Source organism: Penicillium robsamsonii (genome assembly GCF_028829455.1).
Source record: "Penicillium robsamsonii strain IBT 29466 chromosome Unknown utg000002l_segment0_segment0, whole genome shotgun sequence".
Lineage (NCBI taxonomy): Eukaryota > Fungi > Ascomycota > Eurotiomycetes > Eurotiales > Aspergillaceae > Penicillium > Penicillium robsamsonii.
Genome location: NW_026643220.1, coordinates 2,777,755 through 2,789,578, shown reverse-complemented (window position 1 = coordinate 2,789,578; position 11,824 = coordinate 2,777,755). Strand labels below are relative to the sequence as shown.

Below are 11,824 nucleotides of genomic sequence, written 5' to 3'. Positions count from 1 at the left end.
CCAGCATCAATGTGTGATTGCCTATATGGACCGCCCGAGGAATAGTCCGTAAATAGAAATCTTGATTGCAATCCAAGATAGTTGGATTGAAATTTGGCGATAAGGATGACCGCGGACAATAGCCCTGCAATAAGTAACAGGTGTGTGCCTATTCTTTTAGCCATGTTCACCTTGGCGAGTGTAGATGGGATGTAACAGTAAGAAGTTATAAATCTTATTTCAAGGAAAGCCTAGCCGAGATTGGTCGTTGACACTAACTAAAAAAGGGGGCTTACGGGCGATACTTAGTTTGTTTGCCACTATAGCGATCAGTGCGATCATCCACAACTCTTAACATTACCACCATGATCACGAGACCTGGCTTAGTGACCCGGATACCTCTGTAAAACTATAGGAAAGCTGCTTCCAGCAGAGAATTTTGAATATTGCAAATAGTACTGCCAAATCAAAGGTGAATCTCGCGAATGCCATTACAAGGATATTATGAACTGGTATCCTGAGCTCCAGGCTCCGGGCTAGCAGTAACTTCCGGTTGCAAGATTCTTATTATACAGCGATTTATCATTTAGAAAATCCCTTTGCATTAAATACACAAAAGCTAACTAGGCAGATCATGGACACATGCGGAAGATTGTCAGGGTTTGTCAACCAGTGCCCTTTGGTAAATCCACCGAGAGAAATTCACCGCCGGCTCATCAACTAGTTTAGTCGTGACCTCTGCCAGCCAGATAGTCAAGGGTAACAGGATTAGATTCGCGACGAGGAAGTTGACTTCAAGCCCAAGGGGACCAACATTGGGCAAGGGGAGGCGATTAATCCACCAGGGACAAGTCCCATGGTGTGAATCGCGTACGAAACCCACTGCAGCATAGATCCTGTCACCCAAAGTCCACAGAACCGGTCCGTGAACCAGATAGAACGCAAATGAAATACGGCCCAAGTACAGGTTGAATGGGGTGGTAAAGAACGTCTTGAGCCACTGAAGGTGAGATGTGCATGCGACGAGAAATACAGCGGCCCAGAACAGGTAGAACCACTTGTAATCGAACACTGCCTGTGGCTTTAGGAAGGATAAGAGGTACCACCCTGGCGAGTCACGTAATTGTTGCAAATTGTCCGTATGTGAGGGGACCCCTCCAAGATAAAGGCTTGCATAGAAGAGAACAGTCAAGATGGCTACCTTGAAGGGAGCGAGTCTGAGAAAGAAGCGGGGCATGTCATTTCGTATGGCGAGGAGATCGAGATCTTTTAGAAGCATCCCAGCAATAAACATAGCATAGTGTGATCCATCCGCAATGTACAAAAAGTACACAACCAACGCGACTTCGGCTAGGAGCCGGGCATTGCGGCGAAATCTTGACAAGGCGAGAACGGCGGTGTAGACAGCTAGAGAGCCTCGAGTTTCGACGGGTATAGACCAAGCATGGAAGTTGTATGTAAACCAGGGTTCGCCACCTGTTCGGAGAGGGAAACTGAAATTTTTGAACTCCGCGTACCAATTCCATAGCTCCGCCCGGTAGCTTCCTTGAAGCTCTGGGACAGCGGTAATATTAAACAAGTGCAAAAATGTAACGTAGAATAATGTTGTGCAAATCACAGGAATGTATAGGCGAAACCATCGGCGAAATACGGCTGAGGAAAGGCATTTACCTAGTCCAACGTAATCGCCATCCTGGATGCTTACTAGTGGCCTCATTGAAAGAACGTACCCAGAGAGCACGAAAAAGACGCTGACGGCAAAATGCCCGCCCGAAAAGAACGTTCGAATACCAGGAAGGCATGCGAAATAGTACTTGTTGTCGTAACCGTAGGCCAGCTCGAAGGCATTTCCCACCCCTCCGCCATCGTGGGCCCAAATTTCATGATGTCCCCAGTAGACTAGTAGGGCCGCAAAACCTCGCAATCCATCTAGGTATGCGGTGGGCCTGCTAGATAGCCGTTGCTTTTCATTCGCATTGTTGTCGCTATTCGTCCGCCTAGTAAGGAATGTGGGCAGGAATGGAACCATGCAAGATGAGAGTGACATCCCATGCCGAGAGCGTGTCATATGGGCAAACTGTGGTTTCCACTGTCCATCCTCGAGGGATCGCTCTAGGTTTGTCTTCAACAACTGTGAAGATTTTTCGATTGGGGGGTGTAGCATAGGCATCGGGCGAGTGAAGCTAAGAGAGTCCTTTTAAAATTTCAAGAAAGTATCAATAAAAACCCAAATACACCGCTTGAGAATTACACTCTCAGTACAACCCCAAACCTAGCGCATACAGTGAGTAGTCCTTGTGGGTGAGCCCGACTAGTCACCGATAAAGACCGGCTAGCGTTTCCCCCACAAGTCAGGATCTGAGCGCAGACCTCGGGAGTATACAAAATGTGGGGGCACATGTGAGATAGCATCCCGTCCGGATAACACCTAGGGAATTCTAAGTGGCGTTTTGAACTAAATCCTTAATTAACTCCCTAGTCTCTACTATTGGCCCCCTCACCCGAACGGCTGGGGGTGTTTCACTGCTCTGGGAATGATCCAATCAGTTAAGCTTTAATCAGTGATTATTTCCGTGCCAGCGACAGGTTTTATTGCGTTTGCGAATGTACCGATAATACAGCTTAGCCAACAAGGAACATGCGAAGAGGAGTAACGTGACCCGAGGCAATGCACTTGTAGACTTAATACCACTTAATTACGATGACATGTACTGTATGTAATCGAATTATTGAAATAAGGCCTTGCCTTCCTGTACTAACAATCTTTCTCCTCTGTCGACTTTGATGCTTCTGAACTAAATCACATCACAGGTCCAGTCATGCGGGAGAAGAATTCCGTGTTGCCCAGTCTCTTTCCAAAGAAGGCACGCAGATTCACCCATGGGGGCCTAGTGGCTTTGTGTCTGTTCATCTACTTTTGTGTCACCAGAACGTCGCACGATTTTGGCGAGAATCAATCACACTCTACTCAGCTGACGAGCACTATTGGCGAACAATTTCCCAGGAAAATCTGGCAGATCTGGAAAGTGAATCCATTGGAATTCGACGGGCGTGATATCGAGGTAGCGCGCAGCTGGATATCTAAAAACCCGGGCTATAGGTACGAGGTTCTGACCGACCAGAATGACCTTGACTATGTCGAAACAAACTTCGGAGCCCTTGGGCTGAATCGACCAGATATCGTTGAAACGTACCGATCCTTAACAGCCCCGATCATCAAGGCCGACCTACTTCGGTATCTTGTTTTGTACATAGAGGGAGGTGTCTATGCTGATATAGACGTGGAGGCATTGAGACCAGTTCATCGATTCATTCCAAGCACCCACGATGAGAGCGAGATCGACATGGTTATTGGCATCGAAATCGATGAGCCACACTTCCGTGACCATCCTATACTGGGTCAAAAATCTCAATCCTTCTGTCAATGGACATTCATGTGCAAGCCTCGACAGCCCGTGATGATGCGACTAGTAGAGAATATCCTCCACTGGCTCAATCAGCTCTCCATCGAGCAAGGAAGGCCAATCTCAGAGCTTCAGCTGGACTTCGATGATGTGATCACAGGCACCGGGCCTTCTGCCTTTACAGGCGCAATATTATCTGAAATGAGCCGTACAACGGGCAAGGATATCACATGGGATATGTTCCATGACATACCAGAGTCCAAAGTTGTTGGGCGGTTTCTGATTCTCACGGTGGAAGCCTTCGCCGCTGGGCAAGGTCATTCGGACTCGGGCAGCCATAATTCGCGCATGGCGTTGGTCAAGCACCATTACCATGCATCCGCGTGGCCAAACCGCCACCCGCGATTCTATCACCCGATATTTGCAGAGGTCGAGAGGTGCAATTGGAATGTGGACTGTGTGAGGAAGTGGGACGAAGAAACAAGTACTTTTGCTGCTCTGCCTCAGGAAGAACAGGAACGACAGATTGCCACATTCCAGGCAATAGGGAAAGCACTAAAAGATATGGAACCACCCCCTAACCAGGGAATGTTTTGATTTTTTTTTCTGGAAATATGATTATGTGTTCAAGATGTAAGCGGTACGCCCTCGCACTCACTAGAGCCAAGGCACCAACTCAGTCGCCCCAACATAATTCAGATAGTTTAAATGGCAAGCCATGGCAGCAGATTAATGCAAAGAACAAACGAAAGTTGCGCGGCCTACAGAGACAAAATTCGATTCTGAGATAAGTGGAGCCTCATTTCGCGGACATTGATATGGCTCTACTGCGACAGGGTTGGGTGCAATTGAAGACTCAGAGATGCACTAGATCTCCGACCAATGAAAAGGGCAACTGAATCATTTCTTTTTCAAATTAAGATGTTGTGCTTAAATTCAATGATTGAATTTGATCCTTCGATGGGCATCCTCCCATACTTTTTCTTTTGAACAAAAAGAGACTTAGTTAACTAAAGCTGCTAATTATGTAGTTATAGATAATAACCACTTCTAAACAGAAGCCAAATCAAAAAAGAAATCAAAAAACATACAACAGTGAGGATTCGCTGGTGGTCACCCACCCAACTACTAACTCACCGGCGTGTGGCTTAAGTACGGCTGAGCGGACGGGAAGCCCTGTTTTCCACACCCTATGGTCGTATGTACAAGAATATGTATAAGAATAAAAAATGTAGTAAAAGTTACTGATTGCAGATATGAAAGTGAGAAATGGGTGAGCGCCGCTTTACGGTCGCGCGACCGGGGGTGACAAGGGTGAGTGCGCTATAGACAGGGTGAGATTCTAGGTGAGAATCACCCAAGTCGCGCGAAGACTGCATTAACCCCTTCAGCTAAACAACAGCAGAACATCATTGGATCGTACCGTTTCCCCTAAAACGCTCAGCATCTTGGCATCTGCACATAACTCCAACTGGAAGCATCATAACACCAGGTTTCTGTCTATGGCGTTATTGATTATTCTAGAGATCTTGACAGGCCATGATATGACTAAGAAATTGTCGAAACGCTTGGGGATAAAGGACACTCGTTCATCTACTTACAGTAGATTTCGAACACGATTTCCAGACCGCTCACAGATTTGTGTTTGTTTCTCGGCAATCGCCAGTGCTTGTATGATCCAGTGCGTGATCGGAGATGCAAGGCTCATACCGCCGAGCTGTTACATTTCCGTGTCGCCCTTTGGCGAATTGCTGCCAAGCTGCGCTCTGGAACGCCGGAGGAGATATTATGGTTGATCTGTGAGATCCAAACATCTACCAACAGATCAAGATGCAATCAATTATCTTGTTGAAGGATGCTCATTGTATGAAAATCTGGAAATTCATTGAAATACCCACTGGTTGCAGATCAAGTGACGTCCAACATGGAGGAAAAGGACGTATTGCAGTTCAAAACTTGTTCAATGTTATCTAGTTGTATCAATGTATTAGACATCATTGTCAATCACTTATAGAGCATCGAGAAATGTGTGCTAAAGGAGCGATATGGTCCACCTCGACGCAGACGAATGGTCGACCGATACTCCCTTGTGTGACAAAGCAACTTCAAGTAATTGTTCTCTTCTAACGAAGAGCTCAAACCATGAATGGAATACTTTACCTATTCAAGCCAGCGTTCTCTAGTTCAATGCGTAAGGATTAAATGAAGATACGTACCGTGCTGTTTCAAACCCTGAATCATACTCCTGCCTTGACCGGGAAAGGCCACATGGCTCTCGCCTCTTCTGCGGACTTCCCCCCAGCAACGCTTTCAATGTACATAGTCAACAATTCCTCATTCTGCGTCCTCTTCTCATTCACATCCAATCCTGGTGCAACCCATCCTTCCGCATCAGTGTCAAGGCATTCTTACGCAAGAGCCTGAATCTTATACCAAGCTTGATACTCAGAGAATTACCGATCGTGCGTATCGACCTGCTCCTGCGTAAAAGATAAAGGGCATTCTCCAGAAAATCCAAGGTCCGACCAATTCTGAAAGAGTTCTATCAAGCACGCACGAAGCGGGAGAACGCCAATTTCGGAGACTTCCCCGCATCGAAGGAATAACTCTCGGAAGACACGGGGTACGTTCATAGCCCTATGCGCTGGTTTATCCTCAAGCAAGGTTGGGATCTCATCGGCCTTTGCCAACTTTGCTTGGGACCACTCGCGCATTGCATGTATCTTGTTATCCTCATCGAGGGTATCGAAATCATCGCGCAGTTTCACCTCAAATATCCCCTTCTTGTAATCGTAGTTCTGCGGGGGTTTGAGAAAGACTGGCCATCGGGCCTGGAGAAATGCAGGGAGAACGGAAATAGATTGAAGGTCGATGAGGGATACTATTCTTGAACAGTACTCAAATTCATCAGTCAGCCAATGACCAATTATCCCCAAAATAGGAAGATGATTCTGGCTTGTCCGGATATCCAGCGATAAGACAATAGTTTTGCAAGTCAAAGCCAGCTCATTCTTTAGGTTAGTGCGCTGTATGGCGAACTCTTGCATGATTCGATCCCGCAAGGTGTGGCGAGAAGTGAAAGAAGGCTCAATCCCAGGAATGTCTCGGAACATTTGCTGAAACTCTGGAGACTCGACAGTGGTGAAGGCTTTCATATCAGTCACGATCCAGCGAATGGCATTCCTTTCCAAGACCTCTTGATGGGTGAGACTCTGTTTACCACCCATAAAACTCCGAATGTCTGGTCCCTTCTTCGCTGGCTGTATACTGAGGGTCGGGCGGTAAATTCCATGCTTTGCCAAGTGGGTTTTCATGTTGCTGGTTGTATTTTGCCTCTGGGAATCTGACGTATGCCAGTCACAGCGTGTTCCCGTTTTCTCGTCTACATGCAACATGCATACAGCAAATCTTTCGGTCGACCAGCCGCCTCTTGTTGGTCCTCTTGATAACCCATGGACAATCAACAGCTGTAGTCTCGAAGTACCCCCAGATCCACTCTGTAGCAGGCGCTGGCCGGTTGGAGCATCGAGAGGATACGTGGCTTGTGATTGAAGAACCAGCATCTGTTGAGCCTTCTTGGGATACTAGCACTTGCGACACAGACTCAGAAGGTAGGAGCTCACAATCTGGTATGTTGGCGAGGATCACCGCGTCTTCTTGACAGGTTAGGATAGTACGTGTGAGATTACTCAGCGACTCGCTTAATTCACTTGATTGGTAGGTTTGACCCTCGGACAAAGACTCTCCATCGCTCTCGTCATTCAGAACTCGGTAGTCGAGGCATTTCTGCCGGGTACGCATTTTGTTTGGGACACACCGGGTCACTGGTGCAGTACGGATGAATACGACTTGCTGATTACAGCTCACTGTCGATATGGGGTTCAGTAGAACGAGGGTTGAAGAGTCATATGTGGAGTTGGTTATTTTCTGGAAGAATGGGTCACTGTCAACGAAGAAGAGGTCGGGGCACGCGTCCCAGTCTCTCAGACGCATCGCGTCTAAATAGAGTTGAACCATAAAATGGCGTTGAACCATGATCTCTGGATATTCTGCCATATAGCATAACGGAAGAAGGAAGCCATAGCCATAAAATAAAACAGGTAATATGATAGTATGTTTGCAGATAAAAGCCACTGAAGTAAATATATATATACGTATGCGCAGAGGGATGGAAGCAACTTAAAAAGGATTAGACATGTACTTTGCAGTAGCAGAGTTAGTTGATAAATATATAAATATCCAGCCACATAGTACGGCAACAACACAACGTAGGACTACATAATGGAAGTGGATTGCCATAATTAACGAGTATCTAAGCTTACATTCTCTTTGCAGTAAAGTTTTGTATATCTAGGACCAGGAGCTATTCTCTTATTGTCCAATTACCGGTGACGATATCTCGCCGACGATAATATGATTTGCCGATACGATATCGGCAGGCTTCGAAGCTGACGGTGCCGATTGACGATATGAGAAACCAGTGCTGATATCGTATCGTTTACAGCTCTACAATTTAGCCCCCAACCTTGAAAGTCTAGGCTGCCATCATCCAAGGTTCCTAGCGGCGCGCAAGCTTCGATAAAGCGGGGCCGAAGGCTGGTGTCCGGGCCTCGGAGACAACCCGGGCGTATTTAGTCAGTCACAATTCCAAAATTTCAACCAATGTTCTTTCTAGGGACTGGGGTAGTGTGGGGCTATGGGTCGGAATACCTGTGTCCTTCCCCATTTAGGTATGGCGCAGGCAGATCACGAGTCATCCTTTGTTCCACACCGACGATCTATAAATATGACTAGTTTCGCATTTCATCGTTTCTCCTTTACCCCCCTGCTAGCGTCATGTTACAAGCGTATAACAAGCTCATTAGTCAGTTAAACCCACGGGTTCAAAGGGCCTCTAGCAAAGATCGTAGAGGCGTTTCGCTGCATGCCACTTTTGGCCCCCTGTTAAAAAGGCACCCCTCCCCCCCTGCCCCTCTGACTTTTTTTGGGAACTATCCCCCCTCAAAAATTTTCATACTGTTTCTCTTCTATCTTACGTCCCCACATAAATAATGGTCGAAATTCAGGACTACACCAAGGCCTTGGAGGTCCTTAAGGAGTATTCCTCCGGAGATGGTCTCCATGTCGATACCCTTCTCGACTCTGACAACCACGGAGCCTTGACCTACAATGACTTCCTCATCCTGCCAGGCTCTATCAGTAAGATACTGACCCTCATTCACGCCAGCCATGTATTCTAATCTCGCCCAAAGCTTTCTCGGCAGCGGACGTTTCCTTGGAGACCAAGGTCACCCGGCGGTTCTCCATTAAGGCCCCTCTCCTGTCCTCCCCTATGGATACAGTGACCGAACATAACATGGCTATCCACATGGCTCTTCTGGGTGGTCTGGGAGTTATTCACAACAACTGCTCGCCCGATGACCAGGCTGAGATGGTCAGGAAGGTGAAGCGCTATGAGAACGGCTTCATCCTCGACCCCGTCGTTCTGTCTCCTAGCACAACCGTAGCGGAGGCAAAGGAATTGAAGACCAAATGGAGTTTTGGCGGATTCCCAGTGACTGGTAAGACACATCTATTTGCTATCATTCGGGTTATTGACGGGTTCTGACTGGTTTCGCTTCTAGAAAAGGGCACTCTCCACTCCAAGCTTCTCGGAATCGTCACTAGCAGAGATATACAGTTCCACAAGACGCCCGAGGATCCAGTCACAGCCGTTATGGCAACTGACCTCGTCACCGCACCTGCGGGCACCACCCTGGCTGAAGCCAATGAAGTCCTTCGCAGCTCCAAGAAGGGCAAGCTCCCCATTGTGGACAAGGATGGATTGTTGGTCTCCCTCCTCTCCCGCAGTGACCTGATGAAGAACATCCACTACCCTCTCGCGTCGAAGCTTCCATCTAAGCAACTGCTTTGCGCCGCGGCCATCAGCACCCACAATGCTGACAAGGTCCGCCTTCAGAAGCTTGTCGACGCTGGTCTAGACATTGTCGTCGTCGACAGCAGCCAGGGAAACAGTATGTACCAGATTGCCATGATCAAGTGGATCAAGTCCACCTTCCCGGACATTGATATCATCGCCGGTAACATCGTTACCCGCGAGCAAGCCGCCGCACTCATCGCTGCCGGCGCCGACGGTCTGCGTATCGGTATGGGCAGTGGCTCCGCATGCATTACCCAAGAAGTCATGGCCGTCGGTCGCCCTCAGGCTGCTTCCGTCCGCAGTGTTTCTGCCTTCGCCGCCCGTTTCGGCGTTCCCACTATCGCCGACGGTGGTGTCCAGAACCTGGGACACATCGTAAAGGGCCTTGCACTCGGTGCTTCCGCAGTTATGATGGGAAGCTTGCTTGCCGGTACTACCGAGTCTCCTGGCGAGTACTACGTTAGCAGTGAAGGCCAGCTGGTCAAGGCCTTCCGGGGTATGGGCAGTATCGCGGTTATGGAGGACAAGGGCAAGAGTGGCGGCGGTAAGAACGCTGGCGCTTCCCGTTACTTCTCTGAGAACGACAAGGTCAAGGTTGCGCAAGGTGTTGCGGGCTCTGTTATCGACCGCGGTTCCATCACTCAATACGTGCCTTACCTTGTTGCTGGTATCCAGCACTCTCTCCAGGATATCGGTGTTCAGGATCTTGATGCCCTGCACAACGGTGTGAACAATGGACAGGTTCGCTTTGAGATGAGAAGTGCTAGCGCGCAGACCGAGGGTAATGTTCACGGTCTTCATAGCCACGAGAAGAAGTTGTACTCTTCTTAAAAGGGTGGTATTGTGTTCGTCGTACAATGATGCAAAGTTATGTCTATCCCAGTTATCTGGGAAACCAAAAGTTACTTTACACTAGAAAATACATATTCTGAAGCGCCTGCCAAATATTCAATTGTCCTGGTGATACTTACCTGACGTAGAATTATCTTCATAGGTGTAAATGGGAATCCGGTCAACCCCATGACCGGACAATTTTATTAGTCAGGAGAGAAAAGTCCCAATGTCCTTGGCAAATCAATTGAGATGAACGTATCACAAAATTTTCAAACTGACACATTACGCCAACCAAAATTTGCAATAATTGTGACTAAGCTCTCGACCCACAGCTGGTTTCATTAATGGGATAAGACCGCGCGATGGGGACGGCGAGAGGTTCATACACTCCGGCGTTCATGGGTGTGAGGGCGATGAGGTCGAGGACGGAAGACGTGATGGAGCACGCGTCGTAGTGCCACCCTGGCCTTCTGATCTCCGATCCGGCGATAGAACTCCCAACAGTTATGTTTCACAGTGGCGATGGGCTGCTCCTATGTACAGTGGCAAAAAAATCCGTAGTAGTGTTCGTGTTTTGGAGCACAAAAACTCTCACAAATGACTGATATAGCGCAGCAGAGGACGCGATAAATCACTCACATTACCAGAAAGCATGGACGTCCTAAGCTTCCATGCAGTGAAGCTCGCAATCGGATATTTGCACCTTTGTTTGGCCGCTTGTTTGATTCACATACCCCACCTGGGGTATGCTACGTAATTTGGAGCGACGGGGCCAAGAATAGTGTGTAGGCCATGGCTTTGTATTGGGCACTAGCGGGATGCTGTTTCCTTCGGGCCCTGGTGCGATGTCAATGGCTCACTGTCACTCATTAGCTTGTAGATCAGCGAAGTAATCTATTACTCACATGTTCTGGTGGCAAGACTAGGGACACAGAGACGGCAAAGAGCTGTGGTCCCTGCGCTCGTGCATTGTGGTCGATGTCCTCGGTTTTATTTAAATCGCATCGTCTTCAGGATCAGTAGAATTCAGACAATGTCAGGCTAAGATTCACATACCTGCGACGCAGATATTCGTGCTTTCTGTTGGGAATACACACAGAGCCTGCACAGTAGATCAGCTCAGTCGGCTGATATAGCCGAGACATCTTTGCATAGACACCTTGAGCAGCTAACCCAAAAGGCGTTTCATTGATCGACTGACGTGAATGGCAGTACATCTGGTGGGAATCATACCTTTATCTCCCACAGGCACTGTCTGACTTGCTGGTCTACAATGTATTCTAAAAACGTAAGTGCAGTGGAAATTTCAGTACTGGGTCAATGGAAGAACCTATCAAGTGGCTCATACACCAACCTGCTCGACTTTGCGTAGTCAAGAGAATAAATTGTAGAGCAAATTTCTGGGGGTAGAGGGCGTATTTATAGGCTTCTCGGCTTCTTCTGTTCCGTAAGTGCTCTGCTTGGTAGAACGCAAAGAGGGACAACTCTCTTAATTGAGGCCTGTTAAAAAGGTGTCTTCTTTTTACCGTAACTATTTTCAGGGACATTTTGATGCCTTTAGATCCTCAGCCAGAGATAAGAGTCGATTGGTGATGAGAAAAAGGATGCTGAGTCGGTCAAGAAACGTTGGCTGACTGTTGAATCCTTCACGGTTCGCTGAAATTGAGGCACTGGTTTGCTATTCAAT

General features: G+C 47.8%; 5 protein-coding genes across 5 annotated transcripts; 2 read left to right on the top strand and 3 right to left on the bottom strand.

Annotated features, from left to right (window-relative positions):
* Positions 1 to 634: 634 nt before the first annotated feature.
* On the bottom strand, positions 635 to 2,149 carry N7447_004315 (acyltransferase family protein; the record flags this gene model as incomplete). Its single annotated transcript, XM_057228590.1, has 1 exon — positions 635 to 2,149. One exon carries the CDS (start codon positions 2,147 to 2,149, stop codon positions 635 to 637), a length of 1,515 nt encoding a protein of 504 aa, XP_057087931.1.
* Positions 2,150 to 2,798: 649 nt separating this feature from the next.
* Positions 2,799 to 3,980, top strand: N7447_004314 (glycosyltransferase family 32 protein; the record flags this gene model as incomplete). The annotated part of the gene is made up of 1 exon (XM_057228589.1): positions 2,799 to 3,980. One exon carries the CDS (start codon positions 2,799 to 2,801, stop codon positions 3,978 to 3,980), a length of 1,182 nt encoding a protein of 393 aa, XP_057087930.1.
* Positions 3,981 to 5,836: 1,856 nt separating this feature from the next.
* On the bottom strand, positions 5,837 to 7,184 carry N7447_004313 (uncharacterized protein; the record flags this gene model as incomplete). The annotated part of the gene is given in 2 exon segments (XM_057228588.1): positions 5,837 to 6,765; positions 6,785 to 7,184. 2 exon segments carry the CDS (start codon positions 7,182 to 7,184, stop codon positions 5,837 to 5,839), a joined length of 1,329 nt encoding a protein of 442 aa, XP_057087929.1.
* A 1,250-nt stretch (positions 7,185 to 8,434) lies between these two features.
* Positions 8,435 to 10,134, top strand: N7447_004312 (IMP dehydrogenase/GMP reductase; the record flags this gene model as incomplete). Its single annotated transcript, XM_057228587.1, has 3 exons — positions 8,435 to 8,582; positions 8,636 to 8,944; positions 9,008 to 10,134. The coding sequence occupies 3 exons, from the start codon at positions 8,435 to 8,437 to the stop codon at positions 10,132 to 10,134; spliced, it is 1,584 nt and encodes a 527-aa protein (XP_057087928.1).
* An 813-nt stretch (positions 10,135 to 10,947) lies between these two features.
* N7447_004311 (uncharacterized protein) lies at positions 10,948 to 11,282 on the bottom strand (the record flags this gene model as incomplete). The annotated part of the gene is given in 3 exon segments (XM_057228586.1): positions 10,948 to 11,031; positions 11,043 to 11,145; positions 11,194 to 11,282. 3 exon segments carry the CDS (start codon positions 11,280 to 11,282, stop codon positions 10,948 to 10,950), a joined length of 276 nt encoding a protein of 91 aa, XP_057087927.1.
* Positions 11,283 to 11,824: the final 542 nt, after the last annotated feature.